General features: G+C 37.2%; 1 protein-coding gene across 10 annotated transcripts in view; it reads right to left on the bottom strand.

Annotated features, from left to right (window-relative positions):
* Positions 1-21233, bottom strand: part of RIC3 (RIC3 acetylcholine receptor chaperone) — a 56385-nt gene that overhangs the window by 8253 nt on the left and 26899 nt on the right. For 3 of the 10 annotated variants that reach the window (XM_026008313.2, XM_026008315.2, XM_072725695.1), the window contains exons 4-5: positions 19788-19881; positions 7261-7406 (exon numbers count right to left, since the gene is read on the bottom strand). In XM_026008313.2, coding sequence (XP_025864098.2) covers positions 7261-7406; positions 19788-19881 — 240 coding nt within the window. Of the gene's footprint in view, positions 1-7260; positions 7410-19787; positions 19882-20429; positions 20521-21233 lie in introns of all 10 variants that reach the window. The other 7 variants (XM_026008314.2, XM_026008312.2, XM_072725694.1 and 4 more) reach the window with 4 other exon arrangements.

Here is a 21233-nt window from a genome sequence, read left to right as displayed (position 1 = left end):
AAATCCTGCATGCCCTTTACCCAGTTAATATCTTTCTAAACTATATGACAGAACCACAACTAGGACATTAATATTGATAGTTAATACACAGAACATAGCTATCACCACCACCAGGATCCTGTATGCTCTTTCACTGCCACACCTACTCTGGCCTACCCCTATTTCCTCCTTAAACCTTTGGCAACTACCAGTCTGTTCTCCATCTCTATTTTGCCATTTCAAGAATGTTATATAATTGTGCAGTATGGAACCTTTTGGAATTAGACTTTTTCACTCAGTATAATTATCTGGAAATTCATCCAGGTGGTTGCGTGTATCCATAATTTCTTCTTATTGCTGAGTAACCGTTCACCTGTTATAGGATGTTTGGGTTGTTTGCAGTTTGGGGCTACTACAAATAAAGCTGCCATAAATATTCATGTTCAAGTTTTATGTGAACCTCAGTCTTCATTTCTGTAATAAATGCCCAGGAGTGCAACTGCAAGGTTGTATAGAATTGGAGGTTTATGAAACTGCCATAATATTTCACAGAGTAAGTATACATCCCCACTAGCAATGTATGAATGGATCTAGTTTCTCCATATTCTTGCCAGCATTTGATGTTGTTACTGTTTTTTATTTTAGCCATTCTGATAGAGATGTAGTGGTATTTCACTGTTATTTTAATCTGTATTTCCCTAGTGGCTAATGATGTTTAGATCTTTTTGTGTGCTTATTGCCATCTGTATGTCCTCTTTGGTGACAGTCTGTTCATATCTTTTGCACATTTCCTAACTGTTTTCTACTGTTGAGTTTTGAGAGTTCTTGTATACTCTTAAAAAAAAAAAAAGGACTTATATCTAAAGATTTTATTTATTCATGAGAGACATAGAGAGACAGAGGCAGAGACATAGGCAGAGGGAGAAGCAGGCTCCATGCAGAGAGTCTGACGCAGGACTTGATCCTGGGACTCTAGGATCATGCCCTGGGCTGAAGGCGGCGCTAAACCACTGAGTCACCCAGGAATCCCTAGATATAAGTCCTTTATTGGATATGTGATTTGCAAATATCTTCTCCCACTATGTAGAGCTTGTCTTTTTATTATCTTAACAGGGTCTTTTACAGAGCAAAAGTTTTAGATTTTGATGACATCCAATTTATCAATTTTTCCTCTTGTGAATTGGATTTATGATGTCAAGTCTAAAAATTCTTTGCTTAACCACAGATCCAAGATTTTCTATGTATTTTTCAAAAAAGGTTTATAGTTTTATCATTTACATTTATGTTTATGATCTATTTTTAGTTAATTTTTGTGTAATATGTAGAACTTAGTTTGAGGATTTATTTTTTACTACAAATATCTGATTGCTAGAGCACCATTTGTTAAAAAGGCTATCTTTCTTCTGTTGAACTGCTTTTGTACCTTTGTCAAAAATCAGTTGTACATGTTTGTGTGGTTCTGGGTTCTCGGCTCTCTTCCTTTGATTTATAGGTCTATTCCTATACCAGTATCACACAGTTTTGATTACTGTAGCTATATATAGTAAGTCTTGGAATCAGATAAGCTAATTCCTCCCACTTTCCAAATTTATTTAGCACTTCTATTTTCTCTGCCCCTCTCTCTATATTTTAGAATAACCTCATCTGTATCTACCCAAAAAAAATGTTGCTGAGATTTTAAAGGGGTTGCATTAATGCATTTGTCAATGTGGGAATGGATATTTGTACTATGTTGAGTCTTCTAATATATGAACATGATAGATCTCCCCCTTTAGACCTTTGATTTCTTTCATCAGGGCCATATAGCTTTCAGCAAACACGTCTCATACATGTTTCACTAAATTTATACCTAAGTCTTCCATTTTTTTATTAAAAATTTTGAATCAAATTTACAATTGATATCAATGCATTCATTGCTAGCATGTAGAAATAATGATTTTTGTATATTTATCTTGTAACCTACAACCTTGCTGAACACTGGGAGTTTTTTAAGTAGGCTTCACACCCAGCATGGAGCCCAACACAGAGCTTGAATTCATGACCCTGAGATCAAGACAGGAGCTGAGATCAAGAGTCAGATGCTCTTAACAAACTGAGCCATCCAGGCACTCCAACTCTGGGACTTTTAAAAATGGATTCCTTGGGGTTTTCTACATAGGCAATCATGTAATCTTCAAAGATGAGCAGTTTTGTTTCTTCCTTTTTAATCTGTATGCCATTTCCTTTACTTGCCTTACTGCATTACCTATAATTTTTAGTATTATGCTAAATAAGAGTAGTCACTCTTGCCTGTTCCCAATCTCAGGAGGAAAGCATTCATCTTTGACTATTGAAAATAATGTTAGCTATAGGTTTTTGTAGATTCTCTTTACCAAGTTGATAAAATTCCTCTCTATTCCTATTTTTCTGAGAGTTTTTATTATGAATGGATCTTGCATTGCTTTTATGCTCAAGAAATCCTTTCCTGCAAAGGGCCAGTATATATTCACAACCATTTTTCTATTTTTTAAAGGTTCCTCTTCTCCATCCCTAGCTACTTAGTATATCTGGAATTATTTCACTGTTAAATGTGTAAGTTCTTACTTCTGCTCAAGCAATGATGGAAACATGGGGACCTCTTTCTTTAAATAACTAGAAAACCAAATGAAATATAGGAAGCACCAATTTTCAAACATTAATAGGTAGTATAGCATGGTCCCTGAGAAAAGAGAAAAGAGCCCAGTGGTCTCATTGAGTTGAGACGACAGACTAAAATTAAAATGTAAAGGAGGCCAGGGCAGCTAGAATTTGCAGGGAAAATACTAGAAAGAAAGGAGCTTTGTAGAGAAAGAGTTCCAGGGATCTTCAGATAGAATTCTTCATATTTTTTTTAGCTGAATTCTGCTCTATGCATATATATATGAAAGAATTACCGAAGGCCAGGAAAAGAACTACTGAAAGCATTAGGCCTAAATATTCTTGGAGTTCATATATAACTGGGAATAGCTCCCATTTCTACTAGCCAGAGTAGAAAAACACCATGGAGCATCAGGCTGACTCCTAAGAAGGGTATCGTCTTACTAGTGGGGCTAACTTAGCCAGATTAAAGGCTGCTCTGGACCCAGTCTCACTAATCTTAAAATTAAGCCTTAAAGGAATCCAACTAATTTCTGGTAACCTAACTGTGTGTTAAAAAGAAGTCCGACAACTACTTATAGTACTAAAATAAAATCCAGAATCCAATAATGTAAAGTTTGCAATATCCATCATCCAGTCAAAATTTACTAGGCATGCAAAAAGGGCATGAAATTATGGTCCACAGTAAAGAAAAAAATTAGTCACTACAAATAGACCCAGATGATAAGATCAGCAGCTAAGTCTATTAAAAAGCTATTACAAAAAAAAAAAGCTATTACAAATATGCCTATTTTTAAGAAGGTATAAGAATATATGAATATAGAGAAATGAAATATTTAAAAATGAAAGATATAAAAAAGACCCAAATAGAACTCTAGAAATGACCATACATGAGTTAAAAATACATTAAATGAGACTAAGAGCAGATCATATACTGCTGAAGAAAAGATTAAACCTAAAGACACAGCAAGAAAAATTATCCAAAATTAAGCATGGCATGAATAAAAGATCAGACTATACATGACCTGTAGGGCAATTTCAAAGGTCTAACAAATGTGTAACTGGAGAATCAAAAGTGGGGAGGAGGGAAGACAGAGAGAGAGCGAGCGAAAGAGAGAGAGAAAATATATCATTAATAAAATAGTGGCCAAAGTGGTTGAGGGATGGAAATCAATCAAGGATCTAGGCTTGTACCTTGAGAAACTAGAACAAGAAATAGCAAATTAAACCAAAAGTAAGCAGAAGGAAGGAAATAGTAAAGAACATAAATCAAGGAAATAGGAAACGGAAAAGTAGAAAAACAACAAATAAAGCCAAAATATAGTTCTTTAAAAAGATATAAACCTCTGGCTAGTCTGATCAGGAAAATATTCAGAGAAATAACAAATTACCAGTATCAGGAACAGAACCAAAAACATCCCTACAGACCTATGCATGTTAAAAGAATAAGGGAATATAAACAACTTTATACTAATAAATTTGATGATTTAGATGAAATACATAAGTTCCTTGAAAAGAAACAATCAAAGCTCAGTCAAGAAGAAATAACTTGAAGCACTATATCTGTTAAGAAAATCAATTAGCAGTTCTGTAAGTCTTACCAATAAGAAAACTTTAGGCCCTGACAGTATCACTGGAAAATTCCATACTTAAGAAAAAAAAATAGCAATTCTATACAGAGTCTTCCAGAAAATATAAGAAACACACTGCAATGCATCACCATGAAATCAAAACCAAAAAGATTATTAAAAAAAGCAAAATCACAAACCAATAGCCTTCATAAATGCAAAAATAAAGTCCTTAGCAAACTAGCCATATACAACATCATGACAAAGTAAAGTTTATCCCAGAAATGTAAAATTGTTTAAATATTCAAAAAGGAAATCAATGTAATTCACTGGGTTAACAGATGAAAACAAAAATATGATCTCAGTTAACAAAAGGCCTTCTCCAAAATGCAATATCCATTCATGATTGAAAACTCTTAAAGTAACACTAGAAGGAAGCTTCCTCAACCTAAAAAAGAGCATCCATGAAAAACCAACAGCTCACATCATACTAATGGAGAACGTGTGAGTGCTTCCTCCTATCAGAAAAGCAAAGATGTCTGCTCTCAACACTTCAGTATTGTGTTAGAATTTCTGACTAGTGCAATAAGGCAAGAAAAATAAAAGACATATAGATAGATTGGAAAGTTAGAAGTATATCTGTGTATTCACAATTTGACTATATAGAAAATTCTCTGAAATTTAATCATAAGAAATCCAAAGAAAAAAAGCTACTAGAACTAAGTGTGTTTAGAAAGATGACTGGAAATGAGGTCAGAATACAAAAATAAATTGTATTTCTATATATTAGCAGTAAGCAATTAGAAATTTAAAAATAAACACATTGTCTTAAAAATATGAAGTACTTAAGCATAACATGTACATTACAAAACATGTACAAGACCTATATGCTAAAAACTATAAACTGCTGAGAAATTAAAGATCTAGTAAGTGGTGATATATAAAATGTTCATGGATTGGAAGATTCAATATTGCTATGATGTTAATTCTTCCAAACTGATCTATAGGTTCAATGTGATGCCAATCAAAATGCCACTAGGCTTTTTCATAGAAACTGACATACTGATTCTACATTTATGTGAAAATAAGGGCCTAGAATAACCAAATTATTTTGAAATAAAAGGAAAAATAAAGTTGAATTTGTAATACCTGATTTTAAGACTTAATAAACAGAGTGACAAAGACATTGTGTCATTGGCGTAAGTAAATATAGACAGGATTTCACTCCTATGTGAAATTTAAGAAACGAAACAAATGAAGAAAAAAGGAGAAACAAAAAAAACAGACTCTTAAATATAGAGAACTGGTGGTTGCCAGAAAGGTGGGTGGGATGGATGAAATAGGTGAAATCAAATTAAGAGTATACTTATCATGATGAATAATATATAGAATTATTGAATCATTATATTGTACACCTGAAACAACACTGTATGTTAATCATACTTGAATAAAAAAATTTTAAGAAAATCCAGAATAGACCTACACATACATGGTCAACTGATTTTCAATTAACATGCCAAAGTAATTAAATATAGTCCTAATGCCTCACACCATATATAAAAACTAGTTCAAAATGGCTCCTAGGCCTAAACATAAGCTAAAACTATATAACTCTTCTAGAAGAAGAAAACATAGGAGGAGTTAGGCAAAGATCATAAAAGAGAAAAATGATTAAACTTCATCAAAATAAAACTTCTGCTCTTTGAAAGATGCCACTAGGAAAATAAAAGAGAAAGCCACAGTGTAAGAGAAAATATTGGCAAAATACATAGCTGATAATAAACTTCTATCCAGAACATATAAAGAACTCCTGTAACTAAAAACAAAACAAAACAAAACAAAAACAAAACAACAAAAAACACCATAATCAACCCAATTAAAAAACTGGCAAGCAATGTAAACAGACACTTCACTAAAGATATATAGATGGTAAATAGGGACATTAAAAAATGACCCTTGAGACGCCTGGATGGCTCAGTGGTTGAGCACCTGCCTTTGGCTCAGGGTATGATCCCAGGATTGAGTCCCACATCAGGCTCCCTGCATGGAGCCTGCTTCTCCCTCTGCCTGTGTCTCTGCCTCTCTCTGTGTTTCTCTCCTGAATAAATAAGTAAAATCTTAAAAAAAAATTCTCATTAGTCACTGGGGAAATGCAAATTAAAATCGTAACTGAGATACCACTATACACACTAGCACGATTAAAAGTAAAAAGATGGACAATACCCATTGTTACCAAGGATGTGGCATAACTATAATACTCATAAGTTGCTGGCAGAAGGCAAAATAGCAAAGCCACTCTGGAAAGCAGGTTGACAGTTTCTAAAAATGTTGAACATACACTTAACATAAAAGCCCAGAAATAAATCTCACTCCTAGGTATATACCCAAAAGAAATAAAAATATATGTCCAAACAAAGATGTGTATGCAGAAGTTCATAGCAGCTTGATTCGTAATAGCTCAAAACTGGAGACAACACAAATGTTCCTAAAATAGTGAGTGGAGAAACAACATATCCATATAACAGAATACTACTCAGCAATTAAAAAAAATACTGATACATTCAATGCAGGACTCTCAAAATCATTATGCTAAATCATTAGAAGCCAGAGACCAAAAAAATGTGCAACATGATCCATTTATATAGAAAAGGTAAAATTGTCAGGGCAGAAAGTGGTTATGTTGATGCCAGGGCATCAGGAAGGGATTCACTGTGAAGGGGAAGGGAACTGAGACAGTGTAAATGTTCTAGATATACCACTCTACATATCTGTCAAAACTCATCCAACCACACACTTAAAACTGGTTAATTTAGGGCACTCAGGTGGCTCAGGTGGTTAAGTGTTTACCTTCAGCTCAGGTCATGATCCCAGGGTCCTGGATTTGAGTTCCACATTGGGCTTCCTGCTCAGCAGGTGTCTGCTTCTCCCTCTACCCCTCCCCCTGCTGTGATATCTCTCTCTCTCTCTCTCTCATGCTCTAATAAAATCTTTTTAAAAACTGGTCAATTTTATTATATATACATATAACTTTTTAAAAGCTTGTAAGTTCTCTTTTCTGGGCTGACAGCTAACTAAGAAATGACAAGACACTGTTTACCTTCCCAGTCCTCCATGTAAGGGGCCTCTTCAGCTTCTTTCTCTGGAGTGGGTCTGTCTGTGAATTTTCCTTCTTTCATGACCCTGGTGATTTCTCGGAGCTGATGCAGCAACCGTTTTTCTTGGTCAGAAGTCACAGTCTGTGCTCTGCTTAGAAATATCAGACAACCCAGCCATTTAATAGTAAATGAACTCCTGGGCAATGAACACAGACATCACTAAGATCTGTCTGGATCCTAGAAGAGGAAGTCCAACAGCAGCAGGTAAGTGTTCTAGGAATTGGTCCTGGGTATGCATAGCTGATAACTGGATATGTTAATTCAATGTTCTGATTTTATAAGGTGGGGAAATGAAGGCCCAGAAAAGATCAAGTGATTGACCAAGGTCGCATAATGAATTAAGGTCAATAATGGGACCAGACCACAGATGCTTACGCTGTTAGTTCAGCGGTCCTTCAGTATACCTCACTGCCCTGATTGTCTCATCTCCAAGAGATTTCACTATTACTCTTATTACCCATTTACTATAGGCCACTCTTCTCCAAAGCAAGGTCATCAAAAGAAAATATGCTGAGCTATTAGCCTCAACTACAGAAAAATATCCTACTAGCCCAACCCTGGAATTGCCAGACTACATCTACTTCTGCAGAAATAAAGAAATACCCTAAAATTTCAAAGCTGGATCATTCTGACAAATCAGTCATTTAAACCAGAGAAACTGAGGTCCATAGAAGGGCAATTCTACATTTATTCCTATTGCTAGTTAATGTCAGCACTTGAACTACAACTAAAGTCTGACTTCTGATGGCAATTCTTAAAATGCTCAAGTTCCAATTTAGAAAACCTGGGTTTGAGTATCAATTTAGCTGGAAAACTGGGCAAAATGTCTACAAAAATAAGATGAGGCTCAAGATTAATGGTAGGACTATTTTGAGAAGCATGGCATCTCAGTCACAGGCAGAAAAAGCTCTACTCAAGAGACTGAGAACTGGTTTTATCTAGTGGCAGGATTTAACAGAAGCTACTTCTGCACCTCTTAGAAATCCAAAACATTTGAAGGCAATGTAAATTCATGAAGGAAAAAAGACATTTAATATTAGCCTTGTGGAGATGCCATCAATTTTTCTAAGCAGCCGGTCTCAAGCCTGTGTTCCTTTTTCTGCTTAGCCTACAAACTTAAGCCTTAATGACTAACAGAGGAAAAACAGAGGAAAGAAGTATTCCTCCCTCCAATGTTAAGACGGTAAGTGAAGAAAAAGAAGGTACAACATTTCTACAGATTTCAGTGAGAAGACAACAAAAGCACCTCAAATGGCCTCAAAGCCATAAACTGAAGAAGCTGGTCTGTTCCACATTCAGCTAAAATCTTACATATATTGGGCCTCTTATAGTTCTGTTTTTCCTATCAGTACAGGAGTCCTGCCTTGTCACAACTGTTCATCTGCTCTCTATAATTCCTAATTCTTACTATTATAACAACCCACCTTGTGCAGGGCTTCTGATGCAGCTAGGGCATCCCTAGATAAAACAGCCTACTTGCTAGTATCCAATATATATAAAGAACTTATCAAACACCCAAAAGATAAATAACCCAGTTAGAAAACATGAAACAGACATTTTTCCAAAGAAGATGTATAAATGGCCAACAGGCACATGAAAAGATGCTCAACATCGCTCATCAGGGAAATGCAAATTAAAACCCCAATGAGATAGGACCTCATATCTGTCAGAATGGCTAAAATCAACAACACAGGAAACAAGTGTTGGCAAGGATTTGGAGAAAGGGAAACCCTCTTACACAGTGGGTTGGAATGCAAACTGGTTTAGCCACTTTGGAAAAAAGTATGGAGGTTCTTCAACAAGTTAAAAATAGAACTAATCCATGATCCAGCAATTGCACTACTGACTACCCAAAGGATACAAAAATACTGATTCAAAGGGGTACATGCACCCTGATATTTATGGCAGCATTATCACCGATAGCCAAATTATAGAAAGAGCCCAAATGTCCATTGACTGATGAATGGATAAAGATGATGTGGTATATGTATCAATGGAATATTACCCAACCATGAAAAATAATTTAATCTTGCCACTTACAATGACATGAATGGAGCTAGAGAGTATTATGCTAAGCAAAGTAAGTTAGAGAAAGACAAATACTATATGATTTCACTCATATGTGGAATATAAGAAACAAAACATAAACATAGGAGGAAAAAAGACAAACCAAGAAACAGACTCTTAAACTATACAGAACAAACTGAGGGTTGCTGGAGGGGAGGTGGGAGAGATGGGTTAAATGGGTGATGAGGATTAAGGATAGCACTTGTGATGAGCTCTGGGTGTTGTATGTAAGTGATAAATCACTAAATCCTATACCTGAAACTAATATTACACTGTATGTTAACTAACTGGAATTTAAATTAAAACTTGAAAGGAGGGGATCCCTCCCTGGGTGGCTCAGCGGTTTAGCACCTGCCTTTGGCCCAGGGCGCAATCCTGGAGTCCCGGGATCGAGTCCCACATCAGGCTCCAGGCATGGAGCCTGCTTCTCGCTCCTCCTGTGTCTCTGCCTCTCTCTCTCTCTCTCTTTCTCTCTCTCTCTCTGTCTATGATAAATAAATAAATAAATCTTAAAAAAAAAACTTGAAAGGAAAAAAAAAGAACCTACTACATGTTTATCACAAAGCTCTGGCTTTGGGCTGCACATGTTACTTCTCTGGGCTGTCCTCAGTGCCTTCTCATTTTTACTGAATGAAATAGTCTTGACTCTGTTTCCTAACTCATGGGAAACCAGAACCCCTGATTTTAAAAGGGATGGCTAGGAGAAGCAGAAACAGGCAAGTGAAGCATTCGCAGAGAATTCTAAGTTAAAGCATCCTCCTTTACCTCTGAACAAGCATATTCCCATTGTCCATATCATACATTAGGCAATTAATCATGGTCTACCTTACATCTTCTGGATTTATGTAATAAATATTTTTTGTAGATTCCTTATTGTCTCAACTTGGTTTGATAGTCCTTGAGGGCACTTATATAAGTTCAGGACAGTACAGGCACAGTGCCATGAACATTACAAGTGCTCAATAAATATGTGTTAATTTAATTGGTCCCTATTTCTTTACCATCTATTTTCTCCCACCTCTCTGAAATCTGGCTTCTACTCCATCTTTACCAAAACTTTTGAAAATCATCAATAAAGCTTTACTCTCAAGTCCAAGAATCTTTTTTTTCCCCACATTTCATTCTTCTTGACCTCTCTGTACTTTGGGCCATCCTCTCCTTAAAATGTTCTCTTCCCTTGACTATTGAGACCTTTGTATTCCTCCTACTTCTTTAATCAATCCTTGGATCTCTGATCCTGGCTCACTTTCCCCAATCTGCCTCCTAAACACATGGTTTTTCTGAAGGCTCAATCCTTGGGCTCTTACTGGTCCATTCTTACAGTCATGCCCTCAGGAAGCTGACCCAGTATCACAAATTAAACCACTACTTCTACACTGGTGATACCCACACTCTACCTGTAATCTTGACTTTTCACATGAAAACCAGTCTTATAACTCCAGTGATCTAGGCATTTCCACTTAGAGGCCTTGCCATTACTGATGGTAACCTTAAATTCACTCTTCAAAACCAGATCCCAGTTGGCCCAGGATGAGGAACAGCTGCATGAGCAGCCACATTTTGTAAGGTTGGGTATGGCAGATTCCAAGATGCTAGAAAAATAGAAGGTCAAGTTAGAAGATTTCTGATCAGACTTTTGAATGCTATAAACCCAGAGGAATCATCAAGTTCTGAATCCAAAAGTAAAGTATAGAGAGAATGAAATAGTTTCTTTCAAACACTATTCACGATTGGAACAGAATTCAGATCAGCAAAAGATTGCAGGCTACTGCCATACGGTAGGATATGCCTCAAGAATTTGATCTCACCTTTCTACGTGGCTCTGACCTCCAGCCGAATAACTTCCAAACTTGTGTCCTTAGTCCTGACTTCAGTACCCCAATTTCCTATTATTATTTTTTTATCATACATGGATATTCTGATGGCACCTCAAACATACTCAAAGCTGAACTCATGATCCTTATACCAAAGCCTTATCTTCTTTCTCCTATTCTGTGTTTTTATCTTGGTTGATATAATCTTGTAGTCTGGGCCACAAATATCTAACTCATCTTTACCTCTTTCTTCTCCTTCAATTGCTCTTACCTAGCTTTCCTTTTGGGGGAACTAAACCCTCTTCTGCTCATAGTGCAGAGGTTAGAGTGAAGCTATCCAACCCTTTACCTCTCCTTCAAGAGTGGCCATGGCCCATAGCCAATCATCACACTCCATCCTTTGGCTGGAGTGACTGATTCAGTGATATATACAGGATCCAAACTGGGCCAATTGTACTTTTTCCTAAAACTGGGTCTTGAATGCAGTGAAACCAGATCTGAAAACTTTTCACGTTAATTCATTCTGACAGTAGTCCTTGAAGAACCTGTCCATTTGTTTCTCTCCTCTGAATCCTCAGAGCTGCTCTGGTTTCCCCTCTTTCTGAAACCTGGATCTTTAGCTATTCCTTTGATACTGTGAGCTATCCCATAAATGCCTCAAGAATTTGATCTCCAACAAATTTTCCAATAAATTTTGTCTTCCAATAAATTCTGTCACCTTCTCCAAATTTCTGCTACCTAGAATCGGCTGTTTGCTACCAAGGAATCCTGAAAATAGCCTGTGATTTTTAACTTTATATTTATTCATTTATTTAAACCTCTATACCCAACATGGGGCTCAAACTCACGACCCTGAGATCAAAAGCCACATGCTCTTCTGACTGAGCTAACCAGCTTGCGATTTTCTTCCTCTTCCATCAAGTCCCCTTGATTTGGCCCCTCATTTCCACTCTCACTAGCCTATTTATTACCTTTTGCTAGAACTTTCCCTGTAATCTTCTAGCATGTAGCCACTCTGCATATCACACTAGAAGACTTACTTTTCTAAAGTACAGCAGATCATGACATTTCTCCTCAAAAGCCTTTAGAGGCATCCCACTATAAAACAATGAATTTCAAACTTCTCAGTCTACCATTCAAGACCTTCCAGTCTAGGCCAAGCTTACTTTTCTAGTTTTTCTCCCTTTACCTACCTCCCTATGCATTTATCCCAGCCCTGATACGTTCCATTCCAGTGACTCATGACTACCTGCTGTTCCAAAAACATGCCATGACTTTTTTTTTTTAAACCTCATTTGCTGCTTGTGCTACTCTGAAATGTTTTTTCCCTGCCAAATTGTGCCTAAGGTGTCCTGCAAGGCTTATTCAAATCCCTGCTTTTCTACAGAGCTTCTTTGGTAGACAGAATACGCTCCCTTCCCCACTCCCCAAAGAAATGCACATCTTAAGTCTTGGAACCTATAATGTTACCTTACGTATAGGAGACTTACAGTTGCGACAGATTTAAAGTACAGATCAGCTGGTCTTAAAATACAGCTTACCCTGGATTATCTATGAGCGTACATGGAATTACTAGGGTCCTTAAAGATGGAAGACAGAGGCAGAAGAGGTCAGAGTAATAGGATGTAGGAAGGTCCCAACCCACTGTCACTGGCCTTGAAGATGGAGGAAAGGGTCCGCTGAGCCAAGGAACATGGGTAGCTTCTAAAACTTGAAAAAGGCAAAGAGCCTCCAGCAGGGAATATAGTCCTGCCACCTTGATTTTAGCCCAGTGTAGGATGTGTAACAGAGAACTGTGAGATGACAATTATGTGTTGTTTTAAGGTAATACGTTTGTGTAATTTGTAACATCAGCCACAGAAAACTAATACCATCTTTGGAATACACTTGCTCTGAGATACAGTTTCTTAGAGAGAAAATAATACCTGCCATTGACCTCCACACAGGGCTACACAAAGCAAAATCAAACTAGGTGCCAAAGAAGATATTCTTATTGCTGAAACAGCCTGCATTATCTGAAGTACTTTCCTTATATCTACCTCATTCATTCTTTCAACATGTACTGACACTGTCAATGTACCAGCACCAGGAATACAAATTTGAACGATGAAAATTTCCTATCTTCAAGATTACAGGGTGTTTGAGTGCACAGAAAAGTTAACAGAAGATCAGAAAGTAATACGATGCTTACAATATCAGTGAATGCAGGTGGCATGGGAGCACATCAGAGGAACACCTAACCAAGTCTGAAGTTCAGGCTAAGATGTTAAGAGAAGATAATGTCTAAGGGATACCTACAAGAAAGAGTTAAAATAAGGGTGTGTGGGATAGGAGTCAAAGAGACAGTCAACAAAGGAAAAAGTTATATGCAAAGTCCTAGAAGCAAAGGCAGATGGGCATTTTAGAGAAGTAGTCCATGTGGATGGAGCACAGACAGAGTAATGAAGATAAAGCAACAAAGGTATGTAAGGGCCATGTCACCCAAGACCAGGTAAGCCAAGTTAAAGAATTCTATACTTTACCAAGAGTAACAGAGACCGGTTACAGGGTTAAAGCAAAACAAAACACCATAATCCATTTGTTTGGAAGAGAAAATGAATTGAAGAGAGGCAAAATTAGAGAAAAGAAAAACACATGAGCTACCACATGAGACAGTCCTGACCTAGGTCAGAAGTAAAGACCTCAGGGTAAATATCCCTGATGAACAAAGATGCAAAAATCATCAGCAAAATATTAGCAAACCAAATCCATCCATACACTAAAAGAATCATTCACTATGATCAAGTGGGATTTACTCCAGGATGTAAGTCAATATCCACAAATCAACATGATAAACCATATTAACAAAACAAAGGATAAAATCCATAGGATCATCTCAATAAATGCAGAAAAATTATTTGACAAAATTCAACATCTATTCATGATAAACTCTCAACAGTGAGCTTAGAGGGAGCATAACTCAATATAAGCAAGGCTATATATGATGAACCCATCATATATAGATGGGTTAGATGTTAGCTAACATTCTCAATAGTGAAAAACTGAAAGTTTTTCCTCTAGATCAGGACCAAGACAAGGATGTTCTTTCATGCCCCTTTGTTCAACATAGTACTGGAAGTTCTAAGCCAAGGCAATCAGACAAGAAAAATAAATAAAATACATCCAGACTGGTAAGGAACAAGTAAAACTGTCACTCTTTGCAGAGGACATGATACTATACAAAGAAAACTCTAAAGGCTCCACCAAAGAACTATTATACCTAATAAATGAATGTGGTAAAGCTGCAAGGTACAACACTAATATATAGAAATCTATTGTATATAGATTTCTATATACATTTGTATATAGTAATAATGAAGCAACACAAAGAAAAATTAGAACAGTCCCATTTACAATTCCACTAAAAGGAATATATACCTAGGAATAAATTTAGCCAAGGGAGTGTGTGTGAACATGACTAATACTATCTTGCACAAATCCACCATGATGACCACTCTGTGACCTGAAGCCTCCTTCAGTATAGCACTCCCCTCAATGCATGCTCTTTTTTGTTTGACCACACCCTTAAATATACCTTTGGGGTATAAGGTCCTTGATCTTCTCTGGAGCTATGACTGTGATTCTGAAACATTTCCTCCCAGGTCTCCCAGTATGTATTCCCCAATATCTAGGGCTATAAAAGCAGAACTTATGACAGGTGGGGTTATGGAGATCTACTTGTTTTGCAGATACCCACAGCACACTTCTGCTCATAAGTCCCTTTATTAAGTCACTTGTTGACAAACAGGATTCTTCAGCCTTTTTTCTTCTATCTTATGGCTCTTTAGGGCTTTAGAAATCATTTTGCGTTATACCCCCCTTTCAGAGAACAAGGTAAAAGACCCATACTCTGAAAACTATAAGGCAGCAATGAAAGAAACTGAAGATACCACAAATGGAAAGATATACCACATTTGTGGGCTGAAAGAATATTATAGATCTACAGATTCAATGCAATCTCCATCAAAACACCAACAGCATTTTTCACAGAACTACAACACATGCTAAAATATGTACAGAACCACAGAACACCCCCAAATAGCCAAAGGCATCTTGAGAAGAAAGAACAAAGCTGGAAGTATCACAATTGCAGATTTCAAGATAAACTACAAAGTTGTAGTTATATACTTTGGTACAGTAAGGTACTGGCACAAAAACAGACAAACAGATCACTGGAATAGGAGAGAGAGCCCAGAAATAAATGCACACCTATGTGGTCAATTACTCTACAACAAAGGAGACAAGAATATACCCTGGAGAAAAGATGGTCTTTTTAATAAATGGTGTTGGGAAAACTGAAGAGCTACATGCAAAAGAATACAACTGGAACACTTTCTTACATCATACACAAAAATAAACTCAAGATGGATTAAAGATAATGTGAGACCTGAAACCATAAACTCCTAGAAGAAAACATAAGTAATGTCTTTGACATCAGCCTTAGTGACATTCTTCTTGCTATATCTTCTCACACAAGGAAAACAGAAGTAAAAATAAATTATTGGGATGACACTGAAATAAAAAGCTTTTGCACAGTGAAGGAAATCATCAACCAAATGAAAAGGCAATCTACTGAATGTGAGAAGATATTTATAAATGATATTTCTGATAAGTGGTTAGTATCCAAAATATATAAAGAACTTCTAAATTCAACACCAAATGGCCCCCAACAAATAATCCAATTAAAAATAGGCAGAGGACTTGAACAGATATTTTCCAAAGAAGACAGACAGATGGCCAATCGATACATGAAATGATGTTCAACATCACTAATCATTGGGGAAATACAAATCAAAACCATAATAAGGTATCATCTCACACCTATCAGAATGGCTAGAACCAAAAAAACAACAAGTGTTGGCGAGGATATAGAGAAAAAGGAACCCTTGTACACTGTTGGTAGGAATTTAAATTGTTGCAGCCACTGTGGAAAACAGTATGGAGGTGGTTCAAAAAATTAAAAATAGGACTATTATATGATCTAGTTATTCCACTACTGGGCATTTACCAAAAAAGAACAGCAACACTAATTCAGAAGTATGCACCCTGTGTTTATTGCAGCATTATTTACAGTAGCCAAGACATGGAAGCAACCCAAGTGTCATCCACTTGGGAAGAATGGATAAAGATTTGTTGTGTACACACACACACACACACACACACACACACATGCATGTGCATGCACGTGCACTGGAATGCTATTACTAAGCATAAAAATGAATGAGATCTTGCCATTCACAACATGGATGGACTTACAGGGTATCATGCTAAATGAAATAAGTCAGACAGAGAAAAATATTAAAATACCATGATATCACTTACATGTGAAATCTAAAACAAACACACACAGAAATAGACTCAAATACAGAGAACAAGCTGATGGTTGCTGGTGGGGAGAATGGGAAAAATAGGTAAAGGACAGTAAGAGGTACAAACTTTCAGTTATAAAACAAGTAGGTCACATAGGTAAAAAATACCACAGAGAATATAGTCAATAATACTGAGATAATGTATGGTGACAGATGATAATTACACTTATTGTGGTAAGCACTATGTAAGATATACTGAAACTAACAGAACACTGTATGTCAACTATAATTTTTTTAAAAAGGCATTCATTCTCTAATGCATTCTTCCATTTCAACTAACACTTTTTTAGAGCCTACTGTTGGCCTGTGCTAGGCTCTGGGAATAATACAGATAATCCCTATCCTAGCAGAGCTTAGAGTCTTTTGCAGGGAGACAGACTTATTAATTAGGAAGAAATAACAAGACAGGGTGATTGATGAGATATAGGAAGTGAAGAAAAAGGTAAATCAAGGATAATATCAGATTTCTGCTTTGGGCAATTAAGTAGATGGTGGGAGCCACTTGCCAAGATGGAGAATATTAAAAGTGGAGTAGAGTCAGCTGGAGATAGATAATGATTTTCATTTTGCACATTCTTTCAAAAGACATTTATCAACTGAAGAAGGGCAGATAATCTATGAGACATAGGACCCTGAATATAAAGGTCAGGAAATGAAGAGAAGGATCTTAGCAAAGAATGCCATGATTACCTCTTCTACCCATGATTCATGTACAAATGCTTGTCTCAAAAGTGACTATCTACCCTTTTTCAACAATAAGAACTTCCTTAGTATCTATTATGTGAACAATGAACTAAACGGACTAAGTCTGTCCTCAGTAAGTTTATATCCCAGGAATGCATGCCATAAATCTACAGTTTCATATGCATCCTCAACATGCCTTCTCTGGCTGTTTTCTGCCTGGGTTGCACCCCACTTCTCCCTCAGGCCGTGCCATGCTTCCAGGAGGTGAATGATTACAACTAGACATGCTGCTTCAGTTGTAATTCCTAGGTTAAGTTTCAGAAACCACATATTTCTGGAATTTTAAGAAAACCTTATAATTATGGAATTAACATTCCCTAAAAGGACTTAGAAGGTTGTAAATGAACATGGTTTCTGTGTCTTTAATCCCCTCCTAGACTCTCAGAGCCTGGAGATGTGTTAAATTTTGATCTACTAGAAAAATACCGGGGTATTTGAGGCTCTTCTAATAATCACAGAAACACAGAGAAAAACAAATGCCACAGACACTAAGGTTAAAGGATATAAGCGTAAAAAAGGAAATCACGTAAAACATGGGGCTAGTTAGCCCTTTGAGTTTGAGGGTGAAGTCCCATAAGGCCTACCTGTAAGGATAGAAGGTACTAGATCATAAGTGACAGGGAGAAAGTCATCTTTTTAGAACTGGAAGATGAGAGATTTGAGAAAGGGAGCTACAAGCTATTTTCTCTTCAGTGGAAGGAGAGTCAATCCACAGTTTCTGAGAAGTACTGTAAAATGTTTTACAATCATTGCCATGTGGCAAGCTGGATTCAACAGGCAAGGAGTTCATACCTTACTTAGCATCTTACAAAGAGTAAACATTCTGAGCTAGGACCTGTGGCCCCAGAAACAATGAGATGGCACAACTCTAGCTGCAGGGTGGGGACCACTCATCTACCTTACAGAGAAGTAATCCTGGCACAAAGCATAAAGTAGTTAGAGTCACAGTACTACATCACTGGCTTACGCAATGGACAGATGATATGCACAGGTTGGAAAGCAAAGCTATATGATTTGAACTAAGGGAGTGTGAACAGCAGTAATAGAAAATATCTTCCTCTTGTTTCTTACTTCAAGGCCCAGGGGCTTAGTCTCCCAGATGGGAAGCCCTGCCCACAGGTTTTCATCTATGGTTTTCATGACCCTTAGGTGTGGCATGGGTCTTCAAATGGACCAGGGAACAGATACTCTTTGAGGCTTGAGGGTCCATAAAAGGCTGGTAGTTCCCCACCTAGACTGCGAGTAGTACAAGTTAAGGGCAGAAAAGACCAGAAAAGTATAGCTGTACAAATTGGTTTAGTCACACTCCGACAAATACTTCTACATTAGATAATGATAAGGTATTTCTCTCAGAGCTTTGTTCTTCATAAGTGCTCAACAAGTATCAAGTTTTATTACACACTTCCAGAGATATACTCATGTGTAAGTATGTACACATTCCTCTACCTCTATGGGAACAGTCCGGATAGTCACTCTGCCTTCTGAACCAAAAAGTGAAGCCTCCTGGGTGAAGACAGGCAAGGTTCATTCTCATCCTCATTTCAGCATCATTTTAGATGTTGTAGGAAAAAAGTCAAGCCAAGGAGCTGCAATCTGAGAATGTTTACTCTTGCCTTATCTAGCCAAAGATGCGCAAGGCTGGATCCAAGGAGCGGAGAAGGATATGAGGCACTAGCACCACCAACATGGCAAACAGAGGCCATGGTGCAACAGCAGTTTTCTTGGATGCAGAGACTCCACAGTGAGCCCACAGGACGGACCTCTTAACACCTGGGATTCTGCCACTCAACCTCAGTTTTTCCTTCATCTTTGTCAGAAGGTCTTGCTAAGACTGAATCCCTCTCCTTTCTCAAGCTGACATTCTGGCTTTTCCTCCGTGGCCTTCCTACATCTATATTTTCTTAGTTTTTTGCCCACTTTCATCAACCTCCTGAAGTCACCTTTTCAGATTCTCAGCCAGCCCAGTAGCAGGAGGGTGGTCTTCCCTGTAAGGCATCCTAAAGGGCTAGCTGAACTTTGGACCCCACTTTACATGTCTAATCCTGTTCTGGAATAGAAAACACAAAATACAAATGCCTAATCACCCTTATCCTCTTCTTTTTGTCTCAAGCAGATTTAAGAAGGCATAATTTAAAGTAAAACCAAATTATTAGACAGCTATGAAATTATCTTCCTTAGAACCTGGTTATTTCACTGGGCAAGACTGCTCATAAACTTCCCCTCACAATAATGATAATGTGTACAATACTCAACAAAGACTCTTGAAAGCAGATGGTATGAAAATGGAAATACTTAGTAAAAACTAATATGTAAATGACAAATAAGTTGACAGTTATATAAAATGAAAATAAATGGTCCAGAAATCAAAGTAAAGCAAAATGCTAAATGGATTCTCTAAATGGGAAATAGTCTGAGTCCTGTTATGTGAAAACCTACCTCTCACCATTAGGTCCCACTCTGTTGATTAATTTTTCCATGGCTTCCTCTGTCTCTTTCAGTTTTTCTTGCAGTTGAACAAGCTCGAAATTGGCTGAAAAATAAGCATCAATCTAAGGAACCATTATACATAACTCCCAAAGCTCTTTTCTGAAACTGTCTGGCTGTGATACCCTACAAATAATCCTAGCTGGTTTAGAGATTCAGAGAAGAGCCTCATGTCTCTCCAGCTGGTCCAATCAGGACACAAAAGGTACCAAGGTGTGGCCACTGAGATCTAAAGGATATAGGTTTTGGGAGTAATAAACAAATCACTCTCTCTTACATGGAAACACAGCAGGACCAGCTAAAAAAAAAATACCTAGGAGAAGAGAAAACAAATAAAACACCCCACTCAACATGATCACCCAAGAAGAAATGAAGAAGATAAACGTATCCTTTCTAATCCAATGATGCTTGAGGGGAAAAGTACCAAACACACAAGGTACTTTAGAAAAGGAGGTAACACCCTGAAATGAGCAGTATTTCACCTGAACCCAAAGTCTGAAAACATATCTAGAGGATCATGATTTTAATACTATCCTTTCTTCACAGAGGAAGTCTTGAACTAGGGCTGAAGCCTCCCTGACCAACGTTTCCTACCCTCATCATTTGGGATGAAGTGGTGTACTTGGTCCCCAGTATTCTCAACAAAGGTCAACAGAGATCACATCTATCTACTGAAATTAAGACCCTAAAAGTAGAGTAGAAAAAAAAAATCAATTAGTACATGAAATGAACTTTAAGGCAGCAGGAAAACAAAATGCTGTTCACTATGCAGATAATCCAGTTTTTCTGTTTCACACACGAGTATCCTTCTAACCAGATATATTTAGAAGGCCACCGTAAAATATAGTATTTCAAAGGCCTTTTAATACTTTTAGAACAAATTCTTATGCATGCGGTTAACATCTGCAGTGTCTAGAGGACTGTGCCACATAAATGCTTAGGTTATTTTAATTGTCTGCATTATTCAAAATTGAAGGATAAGAAGCAGATATAACTGCTATATTACAAGATAGCTGTTCTTAAGAATTCATTTTATTTATATCTGTTTTAAATGCATTATGTGACTGGATACAGAACTTGCTATTCTTTGAGAGTCCAAAAATCTTTTCAAAATTATTTTACTGATGCATTTACCATCACTGTTGGTTAGACATTATCTCAATTAAGAACGCAGGACCTAGGGGATCCCTGGGTGGTGTAGCAGTTTAGTGCCTGCCTTTGGCCCAGGGCGTGATCTTGGAGTCCCGCATGGGGCTCCCTGCATGGAGCCTGCTTCTCCCTCTGCCTGTGTCTCTGCCTCTGTGTCTCTCATGAATAAATAAATAAAATCTTTTAAAAACAAAACAAAACAAAAAAACTCAAGCGCTTTCTTTAAGAATTCCTTGAATATTTAAGATT

Source organism: Vulpes vulpes, chromosome 11 (genome assembly GCF_048418805.1).
Source record: "Vulpes vulpes isolate BD-2025 chromosome 11, VulVul3, whole genome shotgun sequence".
NCBI lineage: Eukaryota > Metazoa > Chordata > Mammalia > Carnivora > Canidae > Vulpes > Vulpes vulpes.
This window is presented reverse-complemented; position numbering and strand designations above follow the sequence as displayed.